This window comes from Trichoderma reesei (assembly GCF_000167675.1).
Source record: "Trichoderma reesei QM6a unplaced genomic scaffold TRIREscaffold_11, whole genome shotgun sequence".
Taxonomy (NCBI): Eukaryota; Fungi; Ascomycota; class Sordariomycetes; order Hypocreales; family Hypocreaceae; genus Trichoderma; species Trichoderma reesei.
Window position 1 is genome coordinate 928,559 of NW_006711158.1, and position 26,678 is coordinate 955,236.

The 26,678-nt window shown below is 54.6% G+C and overlaps 6 protein-coding genes across 6 annotated transcripts; 3 read left to right on the top strand and 3 right to left on the bottom strand.

Moving 5' to 3' along the window:
* Window positions 1–286: 286 nt before the first annotated feature.
* TRIREDRAFT_22538 (vacuolar membrane protein) lies at window positions 287–3,696 on the top strand (the record flags this gene model as incomplete). Its single annotated transcript, XM_006965865.1, has 8 exons — window positions 287–298; window positions 392–640; window positions 730–849; window positions 914–1,555; window positions 1,610–1,843; window positions 1,906–2,241; window positions 2,315–3,139; window positions 3,233–3,696. The coding sequence occupies 8 exons, from the start codon at window positions 287–289 to the stop codon at window positions 3,638–3,640; spliced, it is 2,826 nt and encodes a 941-aa protein (XP_006965927.1). The 3' UTR covers window positions 3,641–3,696.
* A 398-nt stretch (window positions 3,697–4,094) lies between these two features.
* On the top strand, window positions 4,095–5,108 carry TRIREDRAFT_62871 (uncharacterized protein; the record flags this gene model as incomplete). The annotated part of the gene is made up of 2 exons (XM_006965983.1): window positions 4,095–4,327; window positions 4,430–5,108. 2 exons carry the CDS (start codon window positions 4,095–4,097, stop codon window positions 5,106–5,108), a joined length of 912 nt encoding a protein of 303 aa, XP_006966045.1.
* A 1,319-nt stretch (window positions 5,109–6,427) lies between these two features.
* On the bottom strand, window positions 6,428–8,264 carry TRIREDRAFT_108317 (uncharacterized protein; the record flags this gene model as incomplete). The annotated part of the gene is made up of 5 exons (XM_006966107.1): window positions 6,428–6,437; window positions 6,543–6,565; window positions 6,639–7,715; window positions 7,782–7,879; window positions 7,958–8,264. 5 exons carry the CDS (start codon window positions 8,262–8,264, stop codon window positions 6,428–6,430), a joined length of 1,515 nt encoding a protein of 504 aa, XP_006966169.1.
* A 2,488-nt stretch (window positions 8,265–10,752) lies between these two features.
* TRIREDRAFT_62835 (Ca2+ transporter) lies at window positions 10,753–14,267 on the bottom strand (the record flags this gene model as incomplete). The annotated part of the gene is made up of 3 exons (XM_006966108.1): window positions 10,753–11,184; window positions 11,298–14,026; window positions 14,081–14,267. 3 exons carry the CDS (start codon window positions 14,265–14,267, stop codon window positions 10,753–10,755), a joined length of 3,348 nt encoding a protein of 1,115 aa, XP_006966170.1.
* Window positions 14,268–16,184: 1,917 nt separating this feature from the next.
* On the top strand, window positions 16,185–17,581 carry TRIREDRAFT_78817 (uncharacterized protein; the record flags this gene model as incomplete). Its single annotated transcript, XM_006965984.1, has 2 exons — window positions 16,185–16,419; window positions 16,482–17,581. The coding sequence occupies 2 exons, from the start codon at window positions 16,185–16,187 to the stop codon at window positions 17,414–17,416; spliced, it is 1,170 nt and encodes a 389-aa protein (XP_006966046.1). The 3' UTR covers window positions 17,417–17,581.
* A 204-nt stretch (window positions 17,582–17,785) lies between these two features.
* On the bottom strand, window positions 17,786–18,951 carry TRIREDRAFT_63007 (uncharacterized protein; the record flags this gene model as incomplete). The annotated part of the gene is made up of 3 exons (XM_006966109.1): window positions 17,786–18,000; window positions 18,121–18,570; window positions 18,699–18,951. The coding sequence occupies 3 exons, from the start codon at window positions 18,949–18,951 to the stop codon at window positions 17,786–17,788; spliced, it is 918 nt and encodes a 305-aa protein (XP_006966171.1).
* Between the last annotated feature and the right edge of the window lie 7,727 nt (window positions 18,952–26,678).

Genomic DNA, 26,678 nt, shown 5'->3' on the forward strand with positions numbered 1-26,678 from the left:
GAGATTGAGTCAACAAAATGGTGAATAATAATGTTCCAATGATGGTAACCAGCCCGAGTTGGGCAATGGTCGAGTTGTTGCATTGGGCGTCCAGGTGTTAGTGGTGTTGGCGGGTTTGAGCCACTGTGGCGCCCGCTATCAAACGGCCTCTAGCGGTCGGGTAGGTCACTTCAGATCCAGTCCAATGGCACCCGACCTGAAGCTCTCCCACAGCTCCAGCCTCAGTCCCACCATCGTCATCGTGCGCTGAGCAGCGCTTCCGCGACTCTCGACTCCAGGCGACAAGATGGCCATCTCGGTACGTAAACCCTTTGCCTTGTCGACTCTCACGGCGCTCGAACCCCCCCCTCCAAACATGTTACATGGTCTTTGCGGCTAACCCAGCCCGCAGTGGAAGTCGTTTGACTTCTTCGACGTCTCGCAGGTGGCGCTGCCCGACGACGACACCCGCCAGCTCTTCGAGAGCAACGACGTCTCCAGCATCTGCGCGGGCTCCGACAGCCTGTTCCTCGGCTCGAGCGATGGATACGTCAGCATTGTGGGCAAGGGATGGAAGGTCATCAGGCGCTTCCAGGCGCACGAGGCGCGCATCACGCACATGCGGCAGGTTGAGGGGACGAGCCTGCTGGTGACGGTTGCGGTGAGGCGTCTCCCACGACGACTGGAGCCTTTTGAGGCGATTGGGCCTGCGAGGGGGGAAATGTGCTGATGACAGAATTTCTTGATTAGGAGGATATGAGCAGCGAGCCGACCCTCAAGGCTTGGGCGTTGGATAAGCTGGTGAAGAAGACGAATATGCCGACTTGCCTCAGTACCTTGACCATCAACAACGGAAGGCGGCAGTTTCCGGTGAGTCGGCGATTCGAGTACTCTGTTTGATAGTGTGTGTTGACGTGTGTGTGCCAATGGAAAGATATCAGCCTTTGCTGCGCTCGACGACCTTACCCAGATCGCTGTGGGCTTTGCCAACGGTGCGGTAACAGTCATCAGAGGAGACCTTGTACACGACCTAGGAACGAAGCAACGCATCGTCTACGAGTCGGAGGAGCCGGTGACGGGCGTCCAGTTGACGACCCAGGATACCTCGACAACCCTCTTCATCTCGACGACCTCGAGGATACTGCAGCTCGCATTGTCCAAGCGGGGGCAGGGCTCACCACCGAAGACGATCGAGGACTCTGGCTGCGCAGCTGGGTGCATGACGATTGATCCCCGGACAGAGGACGTTGTTGTCGCCAGAGACGATGCCATCTACACGTATAGGCTGGATGGGCGCGGACCTCCCCGAGCCTACGAGTCTCCCAAACGCCTCGTCGCCATGCATGGCGACTACATTGCTGTCGCGGGTCCGTCGTCCGTCAGTAGCAGCCGGGATCCCGAGGCTTTGCGGAGGAGATTTGGCTCCGCGACGGCAGATGGTCTGTTTAACGCATGGACCTTTGTCCTCTTGGAGCCGGATCTCCGGGTGATTGGCCATACGGAGACGCTCATCTCACCGGTCCGATTCATCGTTGAAGTATGGGGGGATCTATTCACAGTCACAGAGGAAGGAAAGGTGCGGATTAGAGTCTTGTTGATGACGGTGTCTGAGCGCTGACGATGTTCTCAGATTTATCGATACCATGAGAAACCACTGCAGCAACGTCTGGAGATGCTTTACCAGCGAAACATGTACCCCCTTGCCATTGAGCTGGCTCAGAACTCTGGGATGGATGCTGAACAACAGAGTCTCATCTATCGCCGGTTCGGAGATCACCTCTACCAAAAGTCCGATTACGATGGAGCAATGAACCAGTATATCAAAGCAATCGATGCCACTGAGCCCTCTCAGGTCATCAGAAAGGTAAAAGAACACCCAGCTTGCCCTGTCACGCCATGAGTTCAGCGACTGACGAAGAGCTGCAGTTTCTGGACACACAAAGGATACACAATCTGATATTATATCTGGAAAAACTGCATCACCACGGCAAGGCGACGTCTGACCACACCACACTGCTGCTCAACTGCTACGCCAAACTCAAAGACATCAAGAAGCTGGAGGAGTTCATCATGGCTCCAGGGGACCTAAAGTTTGATTTAGACACGGCCATTACCATGTGCCGACAAGGTGGCTACTACCAGCAAGCGGCGTATCTCGCGAAAAAGCATGGCGAGACCGAGCTTGTCGTGGACATCCTGATCGAGGACTCGAAGAGCTATGATGAGGCGCTGGACTATATCTGGCATCAAGATCCCGCAATTGTTCGTTTCCGCTTCCTTCACCCCTCTCAATCGCGCCTGATACTGACCTTCTTAGGCATATCCGTGTATGCAGAAGTACGCCAGGGTCCTCATAGAGCATTGCCCCAAAGACGCTACAAAGCTCTTTGTGGATTACTACACCAGCAACTATCGGCCGCGGCGGACGGTGGTGCTGCCGGTTGAAGCCCCTGGGGCGGCTGCAAGCAGTACAGGATTCACTGCCGGAGCAGCGAGCGCGGTGCAAAACCTGACGAACCTCCTCGTCCTACCCTCATACATCAGCCCCACGACCGGAACGCCAGGGGGCGCAAAGCCAAACGAGGCCGTTGTGGTGCCTGACGAAGACGACATTCCGATACCCAAATACACTCCCCCGCCGCCCAGGACAGCATTTTCGTCTTTCATCGACCATCCCGATGAGTTCATCACATTCTTAGAGGCTTGTTTGGAAGAAGAAAAGCTGAGGGCAGTTCACAGCACCGACCTGTACACTACACTATTTGAGATGTACCTACACAAGGCGAATGAGAAAAAGGGCAGCTTACACAAGGAGGAGTGGGAGGCCAAGGCAAAGAAGCTCATTGAGGGAGAACACGTGCCAATGGAGAGCTCGAATGTGTTGCTGCTTTCACATCTGTCCAATTTCCAAGACGGCACTGTTTTGGTCAAGGAGCAAGCTGGGCTGCTGTCGGACATATTCAGATCGTATACATCGGCAAAGGATACCCGTGGGGCCTTGAAGGCGCTGCGAAAGTACGGGCCCGAAGAGCCGGAGCTGTATCCGGCCGCGCTGGCATACCTCACGTCAGATCCCCGGGTGTTGGAAGAAGCCGGGCCGGATGAGTTGGCGGCCATATTGGCCAAGATTGACAAGGACGGGCTCATGGCGCCGCTGCAGGTTGTTCAAACGCTCGTCGGGCAGAACTCTGGCGGCGGCGTGGCCACCATGGGGATGATCAAGCCGTACCTCCGCGACACGATCACGCGCGAGCGCAAGGAGATTGCCCAGAACCGGCATCGGATCACCACTCTTCGCACCGATACCGAAAAGAGGCGCAGCGACCTAGAGGATCTGGCTTCGAAACCCGCCGTCTTCCAGGCCACGCGATGCTCCGACTGCGGACAGGGACTGGATCTGCCCGCGGTGCACTTCATGTGCAAGCACAGCTTCCACCAGCGATGCCTTCGCGGCGGCGGCGAGGATGCCGAGATTGAGTGTCCCAAGTGCGCCGGCGAGAACGAGGTGATTCGCAAGATGAGGGAGGGCCAGAGGGAGCGGGCAGGACGGCACGACCTGTTCAAGGCGGACCTGGAGAACAGCTCTGATCGGTTTGCGACGATTGCCGAGTGGTTTTCGCGAGGGGTGATGGATGCGCAGGGCTCGGAGCAGGTTTCTTGATTCTTTTTTCTTACGGGCGGGGCGCCAGGCGATGAGGCGGTATATTTTACATTTTGAACCTTTGCAGTATTGCTTCCTTTTCTCTCCTCATGTTTATCTAGACTTTTTTTGAAAGTAATGTTGCGACGGTCAGAATGTCAGGATCTGTCTGATTTGGGTTTCCCTTCGTCGTGTTATTAGTGAGGAGCCGTCTGGTGGAAGTGCCGGAGATGCCCCGCGTCTCAAGTTGCCATCGGATGATGTTGTAAAAGAAGTTACTAGCAGATGCAGCCATCACGCAACTTGGAAATCCCGTCTACTACTTCATTCATCTCTTCCATCCTTTCCCCCCGTTCTTCTCACAGCCATCATGGCGACTGCATCTTCAGACGCAACAACGTCATCATCATCATCATCATTATCACCATCATCATCATCATCATCACCATCACCATCAGCAGCAGCAGCAGCAGTCATGCGTCCGAATCCCAAGCAGCTGGTCGACTTCTTCGCCCGCTCGCTCACATCCTTCCAGTCGTCGCCCGACGTCTTCCGCGTCCTGTGCACACTGCCGCACGTCGTCGGCGGCGGCCGAGAACCCGGTCCGCGACGCGCGTCTTCGCAGGTGGTGAGGCGCCTGGTGGTTCTCGACTCGAGCTTCAATCCGCCGACGAGGGCGCATGGGGAGATGGCGCGGTCTGCGCTGCGGTGGGCTTCGTCTACTACTACTGCTGCTACTACTGACACGCCCTTTTTGGGGGGTGGGAAGGATGCTGATGATGACGCGGGAGGAGGAGGAGGAGGAGGAAGAACGACAACAACAAGTGTGCGGTTGATGCTGTTGCTTTCTGTAAACAATGCGGATAAAGCGCCCAAGCCGGCGAGTTTCCCGGTACGGCTGGGTATGATGGATGCGTTTGGGCATGGTCTCTTGAGGAGCCTTGAGGATGAGGGGATCAGGCCTGAGATTGATGTCGCGGTTACCAAGATGCCGTATTTTCACGACAAGGCGAGGGTCATTGGGGAGAGCGGCGTGTATGGGCCTTCTTCTTCTTCTTCTTCTTCTTCTGCTTTGGGAGAAGGAGGGGCACATGAGCCGGAGCAAGTGTTTCTGGCGGGCTTTGACACGGTGATACGGATATTCAATCCAAAGTACTACGGAGGAGGAGAAGGGATGAAGGCTGCGCTGGGACCTTTTTTCGAGAGAGCGAGGCTGAGGGTCACGATGAGGACGGACGATGAGTGGGGAGGGGAAGAGGAGCAGCGAGCGTATGTGAGGGGGCTTGGGGAGGGCGTGCTGGATGAGGTTGGGGGGGATGCGGCGTGGGCTGGGAGGGTTGACTTGGTGCAGGGGGGAGGGACGGGGAACGGGGTGAGTAGTTCGAGGGTGAGGGAGATGGTGAGGAGGGGGCAGAGGGAGGCGTTGGGGGAGATGGTTGATGATGAGGTTCTGGGGTGGATTGAGGGGATGGGCCTGTATAGAGAGTGAGAGGATGAGGTGGTGATGCTGGCGATGCTGGCGGATGGTGTTGATAGAGGCTACCCTGGAGGGAAGCGGAGAGTTGTTGATCTTCATAGATATTGCCGTTGATGTTTGAAATGACTCCTTGATGAACATATCTCTTCGTTCTCATTCAATTTCACAACACTGCATTCAGAGCTTGTATGAAGTTCGCAATGGGGAAATCAGGTCGTTGATGGACCGTGGGAGAGCTGGCTTGCTTTCTCTGTGGAAGCTGTCAACTGTGAAGCCACTGCGGAAGCTCCCGCTCGACAGACCCAGCAGCACAAAGTCAGGATACATACTACAAATTAGTAAAGACTCGCGAGTCATCAGGATTGCCAGAGAGGCCAATCAAAAGTATCGCTGGCCACTTTATTTCTTCATGATTCATGCAAAAAAGAAGAACAAGCAGAGAAATCCCACCATTGTCCATTCACAGCTCAGCCTTTCGTCTCAGCACCAGAAAGACAAGCTCCGCTATTACCACCAAACGCGGAACGCGTCCGTCGAGATTTTTTTTTTCTGCCACCAAAAAACTTTTAGGCGGTCAACCCGCCCCACCAGAGCACCTATATAAACTCGTCTCGTCCGCCGTCCTTTTGGTTTTTTTTTTTTTTTTCTTTTCTTCTTTACGTCGACAATACTTCAGTATGTGCACCCCTAACTGCTGGCTTTCCTCTCCCCCCTCTGCCTTGCCAGCAGCAGCAGCAGCAGCAGCACGAGAATCATTTGCTAACAACCTTTTGCAGGAGAATCATTTCTATAGTATTCGTCTCTCGCTTTGGTTCCCAAAAGAGCCATCGAATCCACCCTGGTTGATGATTGTACATCCTCGATACCCAAGAGTGAATACTTTTTTGGTCCTCTCGCTCTGTCCGCAAGGACGGCGGCGGTTGCTCTTTGTGGCTTCCGCTGTATAGAGAGTTGTTTCTCTTGATGATCTCGACCCTGCCGGTTCTTTTGTCTTCGGGCATGCTGGTAGGGTGGGTGTCGATGGACGTCTGACAGGCGTGTTCTTTTCTACTATCTTTTCGTTGCTTTTTATTTCGGGGCTTGCCCTGAAAGCGAAGAAGAGATTTTGCTGCTTATTGGGGGTTGCGGTCGTATGTTTGTTAGTCCTAGTGGTGGTGTGGACTTTGTACGGCTCTGGCGTTGATATCCGCCTTGAGCCCCGTCTGGAGAAGAGTTTTCAACGACTGGCATGAAGGAATGAAGTAGTACAAGAGCATCACTGTGGATAAGATCGAGCTCCTGTGAAGCTTCACGGAAATGGTGGAGAGAAACGACTGCCAGCATCACGAGCATCATGATCGGCTAGACAGGCACAGCAAGTCAACAGCAGCTAGTGGCCATTTGCACCTTACTCTGGAAGACGAAGACTTTGAAAACCTCCTTCATCTTATTAGTCATCTATCGTACCTTCTGTGATACAGATATACTACCTAGGTACCTTGTAGTTTATTTTATGCAGCCCATCTAACCCATCCAGCCAAACCTCCTCCCAACATAACTCACGCATCCCAGCAACGCCGTCGCACCCGTAAAGACAATCAAGACGCCATATCCGCTGCCGTACCCTCCGATTGCCTGGTCCTGCCATGGCATCCCCCTCACCAGAGCCTCGCTCAGCGGGCCCGATGCAATGTTCCCAACGCCTCTGCCGATGGACAGGAACCCAATCACCATGAGAGGGTCATACTTGCTGGTGCCGACGCTGCCAGACCGGTCCTCGGCGCTGGACGCTCCCATGTCGGCGGCTGTCGCAGCCTTGAGGACGTGCCTCATGATGCCCGGCCACGACGTCGTGAAAGACCCGGCAAAGATGCCGTAGACGAGGCTGAAGACGTACAGGATCCCAATGTTGGAGCCCAGCCCCCACAGCAGCAAGACGCCGCAAACTGCTCCCACGGTGGAGATCAAGATGCACGTCGTGACATGCAGCCTGTCGACCAGAGTTCCCATCGTGATGGGTCCCACGACCGATCCCGCGTTGAGCACCAACAGCGTCGCTGCCGAGGCAAACGAGCTGGCCCCAAGCACGTCTCGCGCGTACGTGGGTAGGAAGATGCCCGGCAGGAAGAAGCCCAGGCCCTCGAGGACGTTGCCCAGCTGGTACAGGGCAAAGACGCGGTTCTTCATGAAGCTCCAGTCCAGCGGCTTGATGTGAGCCGTCATGGCAGGCGGCAGACGGGGCTTGACAAAGTACACCAGCGGCATGGTGAAGGCGAAGAGGGCAACGGCCCATATGCGCAACGTGACTCGGAAGCCGTACCGCTGCAGCAACGCCTCGAGCACCAGCGGGATGGTGAAGCCTCCGAGCCCGGTCCCGGACCACATGAGGCCAAAGGCCAGTCCCTTGCGGCGGTCAAACCACTCGTCCACGTACATCAGGCAGGGGTTGTAGGCGATGGAGCCACCAATGCCGTACAGGGCGCCTTGTGTGAGGATGAGGTGCGTCGTCGTTTCGGAAAAGGACGAGAGGGCGAGGGCGGCGCACATCATGAGCAGGCCGACGGTGGGATTCCAGCGCCCAGCCCTGGGGAAGATGCGCGCAAACGCAAAGACGAGAGGGGCATCGAGATACATGATGCCCTGTGTGGACAAGTGTCGTCAGCAGAAGGGCTTTCCGGTGCAACTGCCGTTGAGGGTTTTACCTACCATGGCGCAGGTTCCGATGATGGCCGTCTTGGACGAGCCGGCAAAGGGCTCGTGGGTGCGGTAGTACTCCTGGAAGATGCCGAATGCAAAGGGAAAGCCTGCGTGCACCATCAGGACTCCATGCTCTCTTGGCCTTTTTGGTATGCTACGCAACGTGGTGGACTTCGACTACTCACCCCATACCATGGCCTCCATCACGAAGCAGGCAGCCAGGAACAGCCATGCGTCTTTGCCTGTGTCGGCGGGTGGCAGAGGGCAGCCCTGGTCCGGGTTCTCTTGCTGTGCTTCGACATCATCCCGTCCGACTTCCACTACCGTGGGGGAACTGCTTCCGCCCTTTTCGTTCTCGCTACTATCAGCCGCTGGGGAGCTGGCATTGTGGTCGCGGGAGGGCGTGGTTGTGGATGTTGGTGATGACGGTGTCGTCGTCACTGTAGCTGACGTTGAAGGCTTTTCGACAGCTGTGGGCTCGGCCGCAGGCATCGAATACCTGGCTCAGCTGATTGACGACTATGCCCTTGGATTATATCTTGCCCACGAGATGATAATAACAAATTCTCGGACGAGCGCCAGCACACAAGAAAGTCGAAGAATCACACGCGTGGCTTGTGAATGTCTCGACGCTGCCAACTGAAGTTGTGTCAAGGCCCAGATCGCTTTCAAACAGCTTGTTGTAACGTTCGTATCGACCAGAAAAACGCCCGGGTATGAAGCAGAAGCAGAAGTAGAAGCACACGGACACGCTCTCTTTCCCCCTCAACTCACACATTCGGCGGCTTTTCGCTGTTTTTTATATGTCCCAGCCTCCATCTTCACCCCCTCTCCGCGCCACTCACGACACGGCCATCCCAGCAATGGCTCTCGGGCGTTCCACGAGCCAAAAGGTGGAACCGCGGGAAGCCGAGGGGAAATAATTAGGAAAGAAAAAGAGAAAACTTTGATTCAGTTTCCTCTTGGTAATAGTTTGCCTGTCAGTCCTTGTGGTTTGCGGTGTGGTGGTGGTGGTGGTGGTGGTCTTGACGAGACGTGTAGATATCGAACATGCAGGGGTCGTCTTCTCTCCGTATCGGCTCTGCTGCCTTTCCTCCCCGGCACTTTACTAACTGGCAGTTATGGAGCAACGACAAGCCATGTGTCGACCCCGTCGTGCCGATAAAAGACGGACCGCGGATGCAGCTCGAGTTTGACGTGTTTGCTATTGCTATGTATGTAGGTATACGGACCACTACTTTGAACCAGGGGGGGGCAGGACCCGAGAGGGCAAACGCAGCCCTCCTCCTCCTCCTCCTGGCTTATGGATCCTTTCCCCCTTTTGCCCCACGAACAAACGAGCAATGGCCCAGGCCCAGACCCAAACCGAGCAAGTCGAAGAAGATAGAGAGAGGAAAAACTTGCAAGTGTCAGCTGAGCCCTCCTGTTAGGATCACCTTTTTCCCACGTGGTAGTAATACCTATACCCCTGGTTCTTTTCATGATCTTTGTGCTAGTACTGTACATAGGAGGGTTTGACAAGGTGCTGATTATTGCATCGCGATGCCGGACGCACGAATAATGGGCCTGACTGGCATGTTGCGGTAAGACTCTTCTGTTCATCTTGTCCAGTCATGTCTTTCTTCTTTGTTCTCAAGACTGAGCTCTATCTGAAGGCAGTCGGACGTTTTTCTCCCACACTGCGCTTTATACCGACTCCCAAACGTGTGTACCATGCAACAACTTATCTCCCTCGTTAAACTAGAAATCATACAATTAAACAGCCTCCTGCAAACGAAGTATCACTCTAAAAAACCTTGCCTTCCCCCACCACCAAAGCGAGTAATGTAACAACAGCTCAAGAAGCTTCCCAAGCTCTCATGCAAGAAAAAAGCTCCCTATGCATCACGGGCAGCATCCGACGAGTTTCTCTCTCTCTCTCTCTCTCTCTCTCCATCCACTCCAATCAATACACGCCCCCCTCCTATCCTGCAATCGAAGTGCAAAGTCTACAGCAAGTAGTAGGACCCCTGATAGTCTTAAGTAGTATTATACCCTTTCTTTTCCTCTTCGGACAAGACAAGCCGTATGCACGATTTGCAAAGCTCTGCCTATTCAGGCAAGCGTTGACGATACTACCCCCGGCACTTTGCAACTGGTTATTCCCCCCCACACACACTGGCAGTGAAGAGAGATCTAGAACATCCCCCCCCTTGACGTTTTTGGACCTCGTCGACCAATCTCCTCTCGTCTCGTCTCTCTTCCTGCTGGTTCATGAATCTCACAGCCGGCAAGCCCCGCGTGTGTCCGAGATGGAGAGGAAAATGGAGGAAAGAAGACTAGAGATGCATGTGATCACGCGGCTTGCAGAGACTGGTAAGGAGACGGGTGGTTGGCAATGGCATCATTCCTCCAATGCATTTCACACAAGGCGTCAGGGTCATGGTAGTATCCTGTACGCAACAGCAACGTGGAAAAGAGGTGAAATGTCAATAAAACATATGCTTTTCGTTCAAGAGACGCTTCGTCGACTCCATGCCACACCACAATCTCGTCGACCAAACAAGCGATATGGACCAAGCAAAATAAAGTACACCGATTCAGGCCGCTGCCAGGCAGCCTGCCGTCATGTCGAACAATGCCATGAATGTCAAGGAAAAGAATAGAAAAAAAAAAAAAAAAAAAAAAAAACAAGCAAAAAGAAATGCCGGCTCTGCAAATCAAGAGAAAGACCTTGGGCGTGTTGCCCTTCCGAGAGAGCAATATAATAAGAGACAAGAGATGCAGATATTCATGCTGCAAGACGTGCAGCACCCACTCCAAACCAATAAACCGGATGGCAAAGACAAACAGAAAGATGAGACAACAAGGCCATCGACGTATGTAGCTTGTTCGGACCTCGCGGGCATTTAACAAACGATCAAGGGTGGTGGTATCAGTAGTAACAGGATGAAGCTGCCGCCGCCGCTGCAGCCTCTCCACAGCTTCGGCTTTGAGCCGCTTAGATCACTTCAAAAGCTCTCCCGTTTGTCGACCTGCCAATGGTCTTGAAGGTCTGGTACTTGCCATCAGACCCCATCACGTCGAAGCGCTGCAGCCCCATGGCAGCCTCGGTGTAGCCGCTGAAATAATAACCAATCACAACGACAAGATAGGTCAACATCAGGATGCTGCCCTTGAAGTAGTTGCTCTTGCCCTCGCCGTACACGTAGCTGAGCAGAAACACACACAAAACGACCGTCACCAGGTCCCATTGCGGGAAGAGCAGCGAAAAGGTATACATGGCCGCGTCACCGCCAGCAGGGATGTTGGGGTAGACGGCTGAGAAGAACACGAGACACGGGATCTGGAGCAGGCACACCTGGAGGGCGTATGCGGAGCCGATTTCCATCGAGAGTGCAATGTTGCCGTTCATGGCAAAAGAGATGGCGTTCTAGTAGCAAAGAGACAAGACAAAGAGTCCAATAGCGTCAGCAAATCGTGGGCACGGGGAGAGGGGCAGGCACGGGCTCAGGGGATTGGATGGGGATAATGCGCGGTGCTTACCAGAAATTCAGTAGTGTTGGGGACCAGGGCGAATAGGGTCAGCCCCAGAAACTTTTGGTCGATGGAGAAGCTCTCGAGCACAACGTCGACGGTGTCGACCAGGATTTCGGCAATGATGGCGTACAGGATGGTGGCCCCCAGCAGGATCACGGTGCTCTTGGTGCGGCTCCAGTTGGGCGCATCGTGGCCGTGACCGCCAGCGTGCGCAGTGGCCGCTCCCGCAGTGGCAGCGTCCTCCTCAACGTCGGGAGCGTGGCTGGCTCGGCTGGCGCCGTGCGGTCGTGGCGTTGCTGGGCCGGCCGTGGACTGCTTGTGCGCGTACCGGTCACGGGAGGCAATCGTGGCGGCCGTGGCAGCGATCTCGGCAACCTCGCGCACCAGGTTGTTGTCGACCTGGCTCAGGGCGGGCACCTTGGTCGTCGGTCGCAAGGGCGGCTGCTGCTGATCTTCCTCGGCACCGACCCTGGGCGGTACCACATGAGGGGTGCTGCTTGATCCGTTGGCACCACCGGCATCCTGGGCAGTCGTGGAGCTCGGCCGGGAGGCGTCCGGCAGGCCAACCTGCTTGAGGGACTGGCCCAGAATGCGCTTGTACAGGTTCGAATCGCGTATATCAGCCCCGGCGCCCTCGGCCGTCGACGGCTGGTGCGGCGCTCGAAGCGTTGCCGAAGCGTGCATGGCCTCTTCGTGACGCTTCTCCTCCACCTCGGCGTTCCAGATGACGGCTGCGTGCGTGCGCAGCGTGAACCACAGGCCGATGAGGTACGAGCAGAAGAGCAGGATGGCGGCGGAGTAGCAGTACGGCCGCACGGCCTCGAGGTAGAAGCGGTCGTCGAGAGCAGGTGCCTGCGAGAAGTAGCATCGCCGGCAATCGCGTGCGGCGCCGCCCCCGATGATGCCGCCGTAGACGTAGTCTTCGCAGTCCATGCAGTTGAGTTCATGCGTACCGTAGATCTGGTAGAACAGCGTCGGACCAAAGGCACCAACAACGGCAAAGAGCAGCATGGTGGACGTCACGCCGGCCGACTTGGCGTTGAACCGTTGCGTCTTTCGTTTGAGCGCGCCGAAGCACATGGAGATGCCGGGCAAGAACAGGATACCGGCGAATATGCTACCCACGATGCTTCCTTCGACGAGCTGACCTTTGCCCTGGCTCAGTGCGACGCAGTAGAGGAAGACCTCGACGACGGTGGCGAAGAAGGCATTGATGGCGGCGCCCAATCCCATCGAGGACTGAGCCGAGATGGAGGCCACAGCCTGGCCGATAAAGTACGCCAGCGGGATGATGGAGAGCAAGCCAGCAACAAACAGAAAGGCAGGCGAGGTGAGGAGCATCTCCACGTGTAGGATCCGGTCCAGAATGAGCCAGTCGGCAATGACAAAGACGACGACCACCATGAGGTTGATCAAGAAGATGTTGGTGCCGTCAACGGTGTACTTCCAGTACTTTGAGCCGACTGCTCGATAGGTGCAGACCAGAATGGATGAGTCCGGGGCGTCATCGACTCGCGCATAGCTGATGTGGGATTCAAACGACAGGGCGAGAGGGTGTCTCCTGAGGTGGTCAAAGAGCAGCATGGTAACCTTGCCCATGGGGATCCAGAAGACGAGGAACCAGCAAATGCCGGATATGATGATCAAAGAAGGCGAAATGAGACAGTAGAAGAAGACGAAGAAGATGATGCGGCCAATGTTCCATTCTCCGCGACCAAACAGGCGACGCTTCAGCCGGGGGTGAAGATCACCAGCGTCGCCGCGACGACCCCGTCCCAACAGGCTCTCCGTCTCGCTGGGCTCCGAGTCGATGCTCCTCCGGGAGCGGCCGATGATGGAGCGGTGCCGATCGGGTCCAAAGAACAGCCGGCCGTACTCGAGGTCGCCGTTCTGCCACTGCTCATACTCGGAGATGCTCCTGCCCTCGTCTTGATCTTCATCCAAGTAGGCCTCATCCTTCTCGAGCCGGATGAACTTGCCAAAGGGGTAGAACAAGTAGCCGGCCAGGCCCCAAAGGATTCTTCCGTACTCTCTCCCGCTGGGCGCGGCGGAGAACAAGAGGCATATGATTGCGCCAAAGGCTGCGAAGCAGGCAATCCACCACCCAAAAAAGAGCGTCCAGAGCAGGTTGAAGAGGAGCAGCCAACTGCTTACCCTACCGCCGGGCGAAGAGTGGATGTCTGCCTGGGCAAATTTTTGGATGGAGCGGTCTTTCTTGTACAGCGCGGGCTTCCAGACTCGGATACCAAAGGGGTGTGTCTGGTTGATGGCCTGCTGCCTGTCCTTGAGCGTGAAGCTCTCGGCCTCGCTGATTTCGCCATCGGAATCGCAGTCGACGTGCTCGTCCAAGGGCAGCTCCTCCTCCGCCTCGTCGCGCTCCTCTTCGGCCGTGCTGGCCTCGTCGTTGCGTTCGGTGTCTGCTTCGTCTTCGGCGCTACGGAAGGACTGGATACGGGCGAGTCCCGATGGAGGTGGTAGGCGGCGGCGCGTCGACAAGCCTGCGCGCCGTTCGGCAGCGTCCGCCTCTACCTCGTGTGTGTCGTCGTCGACGGAGAAGACCTCTCCCTTGTGTGGAGTCGTGGCCGACGTGCGTCGCGAGAGAGGCGGTTTCCGCAGGCGCGAATAAGACTGACTCCTCTCGGGCCCTGCCGCAGACGTGGAGCGGCCCGCCTGACTGCTCCGCCCTGGCTGGTGGTCGCTGAGCGTCTGGCTGCTTCTCATGTTCGGGATGGTGCCTGTGGACGGGCTGCGTTAGCAAGCACATTGCAAAGAGCCGGCGTGGGTATGACAGTGTCGCGTTGTCCTACCGTATCCCTCGGGGCGCCGCCGGACGGTGTCCGTCGACGGCGTGCCCTCGTCCACGACAGATGAATGCCTGGACAGAGGAGGATTCCGAGTGTCTGTCGGTGACATCATGCCCGAGGAGACGCTGGCGCGTTGCGCGGGAGGCGCGCTGTCCTGCTGCGAGGGATCCATGGCTGTCGATGGCGGTGTCAAGACGGCGACGATGCCGCGACAGAGGTGATGATGATCCTCGCAGGCCTGCTGAACGAGGACTTGGCAGGTCTAATAAAAAAAAAAAGGGCTGAGATAACGTCCGACTTTCAGAGGTTATCCCTGTCGCCCGGCGGCTGTGGATAGATCGGGCTAGCGAGCTCTACCTTACTTAGTAGTAGTAGTAGGTAGTAGCTGAGTGGAGGGGCTGTGAACACGGGATCAGGGAGTCTGTAGCGTGTCGTGATGGCGGGCTTGCAAATGTGGCATCACAGACATGGAAAGAAGAGGGATGGGGGAGGGGAAACAAATAAGAAGAAGAAGAGAATGAAGAAGCTGTGGATGTTGACGGAAGTGATGGAGACGGCGGAGCTGCAGAGAGAAGAAGAAGAGGAGCAGCAGCAGCAGCAGAAGGAGAAGGATAGGGAGAGGAAAGGAAGAAGAAGGAAGAACAAAGAGGAAGAGCTCCAGCTGTTGGCTTCCTGCCCGCCCAGCAAGCGAGCTCCAGGGCTCCAATGCTAACTAATACAAGGGTTCTAGGTGAGGTCAGCCAAGGTTTAGCAGGTACCCTTGGCAGGCAGAAGGCTCAGAACCTTTTGAAGCCACTCGCTCGGGTATCTCGAGAGTCAGTTAACGAAATGCAAACTAAAGCTGCGCCGAAGCTGGAGCTGGGTCCGAATCGTCGATGAGGCGCAGGATAAGCGGCAGACAAGCACCTGGCAGCAGCGAATGGTGCACAAGAGCACTCGTACGAGTCAATAGCAGGCCATGCAAAGAATGCCAATCGAATGTCCAGCTGCCCTTTCGCGGAGCTTGCAGATGACACCCACTAGCACTGGCCAGCCCGCTTTTGTATGGCATGCAGCGCAATAAAGAGCTACAGATTATATATCCCTTGGCCTCGTTCCCACTGAAGAAGACGCAGGAAAGAGGCGAGAGAATAATGATGGATATTATTTACGAAACGGTCAACGGGCACAAGGCATCCACAGCCTCCTCACCGTCTGCGGCCGCTCACTCGGCGTGACCTACCTTATCGCTTTTGGTCCTTGTGATCCCGCCAGTCCGTGACCCGGATTTTGCAGCCAGGATGCAACGTCATTTTGCGTTGTCAAATACAGCATTATGTACAGGGTGCTGGGGATGGAAACTTGTGTGTTGCATGGCATGATGGTGATGATGATGATGACGAGGTAGACGAGCAGAGCAGCTACCAAAGAGAAAAGAGACGGAAGAAAAGAAACAGGCCGCCGTTTACTCTACCTACTGATGCGGTGTGGTGCAGCCTCGAGTAAAGAGTTGCGGGCTCTGGGCGCAGGAGCTCGGGAGCTGGTGGTGGTGGTGAGAGTCCGCGACTGAGGCGCGGTACTTGATGTCTGCGCCGCGATGCCGTGCTAGCACAGGTACCGGCAAAAGCACAGCCGACGGTGGCATTCAAGCCGCATCTCGCTGCTCTTCTGTTGCAACAAGACGTCAGCCAAGGCTAGAAGGCAGTATCTTTCCGTTTCTGGCGTCATTTCCGTTTTTCGACCTGGTTTTGCTGAAGCACAGAGAAATTACTGCTAACATGGTAAGTACCCAAGGTACCAGGTACCTAGGCACTGTGACAAGACCTGAAGCTTCACAGACGGCAGCGCAAACGGTTAACGCGGAGCCCGGCACAACCCATAATCCGGAAGCACGCCCAGCGCTTACGAGCACCAGCTGTAGCCTTGCGCAGCTTCAACTTGGCCCCAATCGCCATCCATCACGAGCACCTCTTACACTGACCAACCAAATTCGCCTCCTTCTGCATTCCCGCATCTCGACGACGCACACCACTGAATCAACAGCCTCCAGCTTGCCGTCTCCATACTCTTCCTTCACAGCCCATCCTCTCCAGCCCGGAGCCCGCCCAAGATGGCGCTCGACGAGTACTACCGCAACAAGATCGAGGCGATGAAGCTCGAGATCCTCAAGGGTCAGGCTGCCCTCCGCCGTCTCGAAGCCCAGCGCAACGACTACAACTCCCGGGTCCGGTTACTGAGGGAAGAGCTGGGCCTGCTGCAGCAGCCCGGATCATACGTCGGAGAGGTTGTCAAGGTGATGAGCACCAAGAAGGTCCTCGTCAAAGTACATCCCGAGGGCAAATACGGTAGGTCCTGAATGAACCATCCCCAGCGTCCGCTCTCAGCGTGCTCATCGTCTGTGTGCCAGTCGTCGATGTGTCCGATAATGTCGAAATCTCAAAGCTCACCCCCGGAAAGAGAGTCACACTCTTGTCAGACAGCTACAAGCTCGAGAAGATGCTGCCGTCATCGGTCGACCCCCTGGTATCGCTCATGATGGTAGAAAAGGTCCCCGACAGCACATACGACATGATTGGTGGACTGGATCAGCAGATCAAGGAGATCAAGGAGGTGATTGAGCTGGGTCTGAAGCATCCCGAGCTCTTTGAGTCTCTGGGCATCGCCCAACCCAAGGGCGTCTTGCTATATGGACCCCCCGGTACCGGAAAGACACTGCTGGCCCGAGCTGTGGCCCATCACACGGCTTGCAAGTTCATCAGGGTCTCTGGTTCGGAGTTGGTGCAAAAGTACATTGGTGAAGGTAGCCGCATGGTCAGAGAGCTGTTCATCATGGCCCGAGAGCACGCCCCGTCAATCATTTTCATGGACGAAATCGACAGTATTGGTTCCTCTCGAGTGGAGGGCTCATCAGGTGGTGACTCGGAAGTGCAGCGAACCATGCTGGAGCTGCTGAACCAGCTGGACGGATTCGAGCCCACCAAGAACATCAAGGTCATCATGGCCACGAACCGTCTCGACATCCTCGACCCCGCCTTGCTGCGGCCCGGGCGTATCGACCGCAAAATCGAGTTCCCCCCGCCAAGCATCGAAGCGCGAGCCGACATTCTCCGAATCCACAGCCGCAAGATGAACCTGACAAGAGGCATCAACCTGACCAAGATTGCCGAAAAGATGAACGGCTGCTCCGGGGCCGAGCTCAAGGGTGTGTGCACAGAAGCAGGCATGTACGCTCTGCGAGAGAGGAGAGTACACGTTACACAGGAGGACTTTGAACTGGCAACTGCCAAGATTCTCAACAAGCACGATGATAAGGAGGTTTCTCTTGGCAAGCTGTGGAAGTAAACGGGCCTGTACATCGACAAATTCACGATTCAAAAACATACATGCGTAATGAAAAGGAAGGGAAACCATTTGTATCCTACATTCTCGGGCGCTTCCTAGGTGCACCACGGCAGCCACGGACATGGAGTTGTAAGGATAATTCAACCATACCATTATGCGGGTACCAATACCTAGCTGCCTCCTGTCCTTTCGCATCAACTTACAGATGAATGATACATGACAATGACATTGTATGTACTACATACATGAGAGTACTCGTGTGAGGCAAACATCGCCCCATTCCCTAGTGCCAATATTCAAGAGTTGCCACGAGTGCTGATACCCCTGTTCTACGTTGCCTTGAAATATGGCCCGAGCCAGAGTTGTGATTTACTTTCGCTGACTTGGCTCCCCTTCTGGCGAAAAGACGCCATGCATGCCCTTGTACCCGGACGTCTCTGCGGGCTTCCAGCCGCTCTTCTGGAGGAGCTCCTTGTCCTCGAGCTGGTAGACCTTGACGTGCAAGGGGCGGCATACCTTGATCATTTCCTTTTCGCTGTCGCTGCCGAAGCCCCAGAGGGAGAGATCGCCGCCGGGACAGGTACCTATCAACGTCAGCCGTCCTCGTGGTCTCTCGAACCCCCTCTTCAACTGTTTATCAGAAGGCTATGGTGGAATCATTCATGGGAGCATTAAGGAATGTACGGGCGTATCAAAGAACTTACTCAAGGCCATGAGAACATCCTGCTCGGCAAGAAACTCGATATAATCGCCCTTGTCCGCCGGACACGGACTCATGAAATACCTCCCCTTGTCGTCCAGCCCCGTGACCTGGAACAAGTTGAGCACATCATGTACGTCGTCCTCCCTCAGCCCCCACCGGGCCACGGCGCGGCTGAGGTTCGAGTGGCAGTGGAAGTCGTACTGCCCGCCGGACAGCACGGTGTTGATGTACGGGTCGCAGCGGGTGCCCAGCAGGTCGTGGACGCGGCCGCCGTTGTCGTCGTGGCCGTACCAGGCGAGGCTGTCGGCGAGGATGGTGACGAGGGGCCGCATGTAGGGCAGGTTGGACCAGAGGCGGTCGTGGGTCGAGACGTGGGTGGAGTGCAGCTGGCGGGTGCGGCTGGCCCAGAAGCGTTCGCGGGGGTTGTGGCGGTTCCAGATGTTGAGGTCGCCTTTTTTTCGTATGATCAAGTCAGTTATATTCGGTTTTTTGGAATGGTGTAGACAGGACTTGGGAAGGGTGCGGCCTTGAGATGGGAAGATGTTTCTTTTTTTAAGTTGGAGATAGGTATGTACATACCGACTTGAGGCCCCTCGGGGGTGCTAATGTGGATGATTGAGCCAGCCGGAGCTTCCCACGCCCTTCCAGAGCGAATGGGCAGGGTAAACTCTTCGACGAGAACGCGAGGGGCCTTTTGGATGGTTTCGTACAGGTCCTTGTCGACGCTCAGGGGGGAGCCGGCGGTGGGGAGGTAGGCTGGGACGGGCTTGGGCACGGGCTTGCGGGCCTTGAGGCGGTCCTCCGGGGAGAGGCTGGTTGCTGGCTGGGACATTGTGATGATGCCTTTTTTGTCTATTTGAGACCTCTTTTGTTACCAACGATATTTCTTTGTTTCTGTGAGAGGGCGTTAGTATCTGTGGTTTTGAGGGTGAGAGATGGTGGACTGACTGGGCTTTTGGACTTGAAGGCGGGATGATGCTCTGCTTCGAGCAACTCTGTGGTTCTACGAATCTGAACCTAGAGGAGTTGAATCGGGTCTGAGCAATTTGGCAGTCTTTGTTACTGGGCTTTCATGTATCATGCGCCTTTTTTTTGTTATTTCGCGAAATGGCTTCATGGCGACTTGATGATGCTCGATATAGGCCCGCGGTATAAGATGACTAAGAATACCTAAACTATGACTTGTTGTACTTGCGGGGAGAGAGGGCGCATTCGCGGAAACTTGCGCCAAACGGCATAGTTTGGATCATATCCTACGCTTCGTCACTTGTTTAGATATGGGTCTTCTCCTGTAATAGTTTGAGTCGGATCGAGTAGCTTTCTCTCCGCTCTTGAACTCTTGAACGGAGAACATGGCAAGCTGTGGCCCGTGGTTGATACAGATAGTAATTGTAGTGAGAAAAGGCGCGCCTGGCGGGTTCTGACGGCTTAAAGGGGACGGGAGTGTGTCTTCCCTCTCTCCACGCTGCAGCAGCTGGGAATGTTGATTGATTGATTGATTGAATGAATGAATGAATGACTGTTCTAATAGAGATGCAATGATTAACAGAGTCACCGAGATCCGTGTCAATTGGTATCTCCTCTATCAGAAGTTGGATTAAGAACATTGACGAAAAGGAATAGGGTTCGGTCCGATGCTCGGTATCTGGAGACGCTCACGGCTTAGACAAGGCTTGGCGTTGTTGATCCTTTTTTTTCTGTTCTATATCTCTTCGTTGGGCAGTACCGCCAGCGGATAACCCGAAGGCCTGTCGAAGCCATCGTGAGATGGGCAAATTTCTTTACAGACAATCATGGGAAGAACATGTGTACTGGACTTGAGTTCACGATATCATAATAGCCTCGGGTCATCAGCACCCGAATCAACCCCACTTCCTCTGTTCTCCGGGAGGTTTTCCACTCTAATCTCCTCCAGTGTTGTTGAACAAACAGTAAAGGCTCAACTGCAGTCGTTGTAGAGGATGAATCTAGCCTGTGAGATCTGTATAATCTTGAACCCACCAATTTTGACGAGATGTACTAGGTGAAGTGTCCTTGATACAAGCTCACCGTAAGAAGCCGTCAAGTCAACTATTGCTGCACAATCCCTGTCCGACCTTTCGTCTTCATCATCTCACCTTGACTTGACTCGCATGATAGCAAGGGGAGGGGGAGGGGGGAAAAGCCGTCCGTGTCAAAGCTCGATGACGGCAGACGCGAACATTCCAGAGGCAATAGTAGCAAGCCAGGTGTTTTTGTCATGGTGCAAGTCTCCAGTCTTTCATGCAGCGAGTAATAGTAATATTGCGTAGCCGGCATACGTGGTTGCGTGTTGTTAGTCCAGCAAAGAAGTTTCTTGCGTCAGGAAAGCTCCGAGGGACCTGGCTTGCGATGGAAACGTGTGCAGAGACAAATCGATGGACATTCCGTGGCCGAGTTATTGAGGGACAATGTGCCGTCAGCAACAATAACGATTGCAGATACTTCTTTGGAGCCCTATGGAGTAATGAGGTGATAACTCACCCAGCCAGATTCTCCTGTCGCCCAGTCGGCAGAAGGCATCCCTTGATTGGTAGTAGTAGTATAATATCGCGTCCCATCACTGAGACACGAAAGCAAGGCCAAGACGCTTTTGTAGGAGTGCGTCCTTTGTATTACTACAACCAAATTTCTTCTACCAAAAGAAGCCTGGCAGCTTATCATCCAAAAGGACCCCTCCCCTTGTTCAAACCCTCCCTGTTTCCCTACCTACTCGCATACTACAATGGTCTCACGAGGAACGTTTGTGGGGAAGGAGGGAAAAAAAAGGGTCTGGCGATTGCGTGACCCGACAGAGATTGCGCGACTCCGGCGATCGGGCCCTGAGAGGGCAGAGAATGCTTCTACAGTAGACACTGATGATGATATGGCCCTTTCACAGACACTACTATAGGAGTCTATCCTGCTTTTTTGTTGCTTCAATGATATGTATCGTTTTTGGAACGCGTACCCTGTTTAAGACGGAACTGCTTGACGGAACTGCCATGTCGGAACAGAGCCTCAGCCCGTTATGAGACTCGAGCGAGTGAGCAATGCGTGCTGGAGAGGCGGCTCGCGGCCATCTTTGTCTTGCAGATCGTCCTCGTAACCCGGAGACTTTTAACTGCTGTGCGAGTAACGGACGGCTATCGCTGTAGTACAAAGTTTTGTAGGCATATCCATGCGGTGGAAAGAAATCGCCGGAAAAGGTCTCCCTCTATTTCTAGTTAGGCTAAAAGGTGAGGAAGCTACTCTAGATATATATCTGATAGAAGTCATGATGATAAACGGCAAGGCTAGAAGTACATAATACAGCTCGATAGTAGCGGGAGGTAAGAGTCTTCTCTTATAATAATTCAAGTGGCAATACATAGTATTAGCAGTCTTAAAAGACATATGGGCTGGCTGGGACTCCGGGCAGCATCTCCTCAGATCAGTACACTAAACACAACACAATGGGTTCCATTGCCTGGCATTGCCTGTGAAGGCGTATACGGACTCTCGCCCGGCCCATGACCATCGCAATTTGCCTCGTCGGCTACAGCATCAATAGGCGATGCCGTCGCAGGATGCACGCGAGAGCGAATGGTGGATGGCAGGCAGGGCGAGCGAGGGGTGGCCGAGACCATGACCAGGGGGGCACGAAGCGATGAGACTGGCAGCTCTACGTGCGGTACATACTACCTATCTGTCTTGTCTACGGCCATGGTATGACTTGGGCGATCATCGGAGCTGTGACGGAAGTAAGAAAGACACGAAAAAGTCTAAAGCATGCGATCTGAGGTTGACTAGAATCCCCATGTCCTGTGTAATATCATTCCTTCCGGGGTTCGTTCGGACAGCGTCAAGATGATTCGAGTCTTGACCAGGCCGACTCCCTGCCAACCCCGACTCCTCCGTTGCTACTACTACAGTACTACACAACTCCGCAGCTCTCGAGGACGACACCACACCATCCTGAGGTCTGTCTGGCGCTAGTACAGTAGTAACAAGAAGAGGGAGGGGATGGAGTGTACAGCTCTAGTACAAGTACGGACAGAGTATTGGAGGTGGGAGGTAGGGCAGACGGTAATGCTATGGGTAGGATAATGACATGGTTTGCGTCGAGTGGCCTGATTTGGCACGGGCATGGGACAGTCTAAGGTAGTCCCGCAGCGAAGAGGTTCGGTACCTGTCAATCACTGTCGGATTGCTGTGTGCTGGAATATTCCAAGGGGCAGGTAGGTATGTAATGAGGTGGTGGTATACGTAGGTGTGCGATTACTACTATGAGTCCACTGGCGATGATAATTCTCGTACTCGCATGAAGCCGGCGAGTTTCGCTGTCCGCCCTGCGTTTTCTTCGACGGGTCGAATCGGGAAGGCGGACAAGAGCTGCTGATAGCCGTCATGCCCCTTTGAGCCGGCTACGTCATAAGGCTTGTTTCCCGCTCCCGCCACAATGCAGTTTTGGCAGAAACGGAGCTGCTGCTGTGCTACATACATACAGTATGTTGTTATTGTGTGAGAGATTGTCCTTTGTATGCAGAGCGCTATAAGGTACTACTACTACGTGTATCTATTAACTCTGTGTATTGCAACCGCCCCGTTTTTTCGCTCATTGATCTCAGCTGGCGCGCTCACCTTGGCAACCTCTCGAACAAATAGTGTCGAGTAATCTTAGCACCTCATCAAGCACAGCTGTTTATCACGTAGTTTAGAACATGTACCACCTCGTACATGGGCGTCACACAAGAGTTCTAGACTTTTTTTCTTTTTTCTTTTTCTTTTTCTTTTTCTTTTCTTTGTTTTTCTCTCTCTGGTCATCGGCGTCTTGGTATTGGCAGAGGCAGGCGTAGGGTTGACGCAGCTGGATGATGGATGGACCAATGGGATTGGTAAGCTGGGAGTTGAGGGGCAATGAGACTGGCAAGAGGAAGACGAGAATCAAGCTTTCGCGGCAGGCACCCGCTGGTGGAGGGGAGCGAATAGTTAATCAGCACATGTACACAATAATGGACGCCGGCTTTGAGGTATCAACTGTAATACGAGTATTCGTCGTTCGTTATTACTGCAGTATGTGCGAACTCGAACAGTTGTCGAGGTATGCTGGAGAGGGAGACGAGTTTTAGCAGGCTTGCACAGTGCTTTTGGATGGCTTTAAACGGCTAGGTACCTAGGTTCAAAACTGCTTATGAGGAAAAATTCCTACTAAGGTACCAGTATGACCTATTCACTAGTACTTAATCACTGACCAACTCACATCATTTAATGCACTCTTCATACTCTCTCTCGAAAATCAAGGCATGCAAACCATTGAAAGCAGACAAGCACCATCTCAATGACGAGACCTCGTGAGGAAACGTGAGAAATTTACACCCAAGCAAGAGGTTCATGGGCTGACAAGACGACATATTACCCGTAAAAAGCACAGAAACAGCCCTCCGTAGCACACGGAGTACCTGACGGTACCTGAGCAGGGATCAAGCATGGCGGAGCCGCTTTTACTTCTGGGGCCCCCAAAGTCTGGACCCGACCGACCAAGACGCAAAGGGGCGCGGTGACGTTGTGCGGCAGCGCCACCCGCGCTGTGGTTGGAGGGAGTGGAGGGCCGTTGAGGGGGAGAGATGGAGACGGCGAGGGGGGGGGGCCACTGACGGGGGAGGCGCGCCTTTGGGGGGGTCATGGATACCTACAGTAGAAGCACAGCGATTGGGCGCTGTAACGAAGCGAAGAGGCGGGATTGGATGGACTGGATGGACTGGGTGGGGCTCAATGGCCCGTTTGGGTGCTGTTAGCGGGGACCCTTGACCCTTGGCGCCGCGATGACGAAGGTGTGGGGCGGCGAGGGCCATGCGACAGCGACCAGACGGTGGCTGCAAGCGTGAAGCGTTCTTTTCGGTGCTTTTGTCTTTGCTGTTCTTGGACTCGCGGCATTTCGATTGTTCTGCTGGCTGGACGGTTTCTGGGCCAGCAGGTACGCAGTAATACTGTGCAGTATATCACCATTGGCGGCAGAGGTCTAGGTGAAGATGACTCCCCGGCAAAGGAATCGTGAGACACACCTTGCATGCCATGTCGAAGTAATACGGGTAGTATTATTAGCCCAGATAATACGGTACTAAAACTGATGGCTTTTCATCATTGCCTGACCCTCTCTGTCTCGTCTCAAGCTCCAACCCTTTCTCGCAATTGGCAGCAAAGCCGTCTATTGATTGAGTTATCACTATTAGTAGTAGATGCAAAGTATTAGCACGCAGCTTGGATGCAGCGTGAATGCTTCCCCGTTCCCCTAGTGCCAAAGTCAAACAACATCGTCATCCATCTCACAAGTCGGTCAGCCCTCAAGTTCCCGCTTGAGTGACGCCAGAATGCGCCGACTTTGTGTTTCTCGGTTCAGTTTTACCATGTAATCATTCTCGTAGTTGGAGTTGGGGATGTGCTAAATATTCTTCCTGGCGCCTTGCGGCAGCGGCAACAGCTCCCCGAGGCCACGCGAAAAGAAAAGCGGCATTGTCAGCCCAGTAGTAGTAGGTAATAGTCACAGCCTCTTTTCCTATTTGTTTGTGTCTGCTCTACTAGCAGCCTCATTTCAGCCCTCCGGCAGGGGAGCGAGTCCGCAACCAAGACGCCCTGTGACGCCCTTGCGAATGAGGCCGTTGCGAAAACTCCGTGCTAGGAGACGGAAGGGCGTCCGAGTATGTATGTACGTACGAGTATTATTACTGCTAGTATGGGGAACGGGCGGTTCAAAGGCGCGGCTTCAAAACCAAACGGAGCTTGAACAGCACCTTGATCAAAAGCATCGACCGTAATAAGGCATCTATCTGCACTGCACATACAGTACGGTGGCCCGGGCGATACGGAGGAAAAGAACCGGCCGCGACCTTCTTGGGCATGCAGATCCCTCCTCCCACCGCGCGCCGCCCAGTTGCAGGTTCAGGCATGTGCGAAGTGAGGAATTGCTAGGCAATAACATTATCAGAGGACAAACCGGTTTGCCTGCAATCCGAAGCAATAGACCGGGACCCAGACCCTTTCGACCTGCACCATGCTTGTCATGCCAGCGCCGATCCCTTCCGCACGCGATCACCAGCGACCTCATCGTCCGTCCAGCCCCCGGACCACAGCCAGCGTCCGCCAGGTACCTCCAAGTACCTCCTCAACTCCGTCTTCATGTTGTCTGCTCTCTACCAGGTAGTACCTACATACAGTACCGTGTACAGTGCCCTCGTGCACCTCGACAGCAAGGTACGATTGTTTGTTGGCTCTGTGGTTGCCACGCCCTGTGTCTTGTTCTTGTCTTGTTGATGGCTGTCCCGCAAAAGCCCTTGAGCTCTCTTTTTATTGCCTCACGCGTTGTGTTGAATACCTACTACATACTACGAGTACTAATGATAGATCGATGGAGTGCTTGATTGATCCAACCGGGGATCGATGGCACAAAGATTGCCTGATTCTCTGCCCTGTGTAATAATATTACCGCCACAAGACCACCACCACGGCTGCCCTCGCCTTCCATCCCGCCATCCATCCCCCATGATCATGTGGATGGGAATGTTCCAAGCTACAGGACAAGTCAATCGGACAGTACCTTATCATCACTACTACTACATATGTAGATGCTCTGGCACAAAAACCATGACATGTGCCATGAATTGTTTTTGACGCTGCTCAGGCCCTTTCCTGCGACCATCAACCTCAAGCTCCCCTCCGCCAGCGCCATTACGCAGGGCTCTAGGTCTAGGTATTGGTACCTACCTTACCTACCAGGCGCACCACCTTCCACCCCCCGGCCCGGTACCTTGCAGTACTTTCGCATTTCTGCAAGGCCCCTGTCCCCCCTCCCACATTCCCAGCTTCTTCTTCTCTCTCCACAAGCTTGTCGTTTTCTGCCTCTGGTTGCTTCGTACCATTTCGCCGGTCTCTTTCTCCCCTTTCCGCCGCTCCAACTCAGCTCCCACACGCCCCTTCTTCTTTTTTCTCTTTTTTTCCCCTTGCGCGCTAATCTTGACGAGAGGCAAAAGCAAAGCACGAGAAAGAAAAGCCGGGGTGGGATCGTCTCCTCGTTAGGCCTATTCCGCAACAAGAGCAGTTTTTGCAACACGAGAGCACCAGAAACTCTGTCCCTTTCCAGGCCACCCCCCCAAGGCAAAAGAGCCCCTACCCAACAGCCTCAACGGAACGGCTTCAGCCTCGGCCAGAACGAGTCTACAGTACTCTCCAATAATACCCGCTTGACGTCGTCGGTTTCACGTCTGGCCATCCGTCGACGCCCCCCCGTTTCTTCGCTCTGGTTCCTTTCTCGTTGGCCGCCATTCTTATCCCATATCAAAGCACCGTCTTACGCCCTTCTCCCCCATCGTCGGTCCTTTCCCCCCCCTACCCGCCCCTTTCCACTCCATATCCAGCATATCCGGCATATCCTGGCCTGCTGCTGCTGCATCTGCATCTGCCAGCTTCAACCTACGCCAGCTGCATCCAATCCACCCCCCCAGTAAGGCTGTTGTTCAAGCTTCCAGAAAGTCGTCATTCCCACCGCATTCCCAGCACCATTTCCCTTCCCTGCACCGCCCGAGCCCG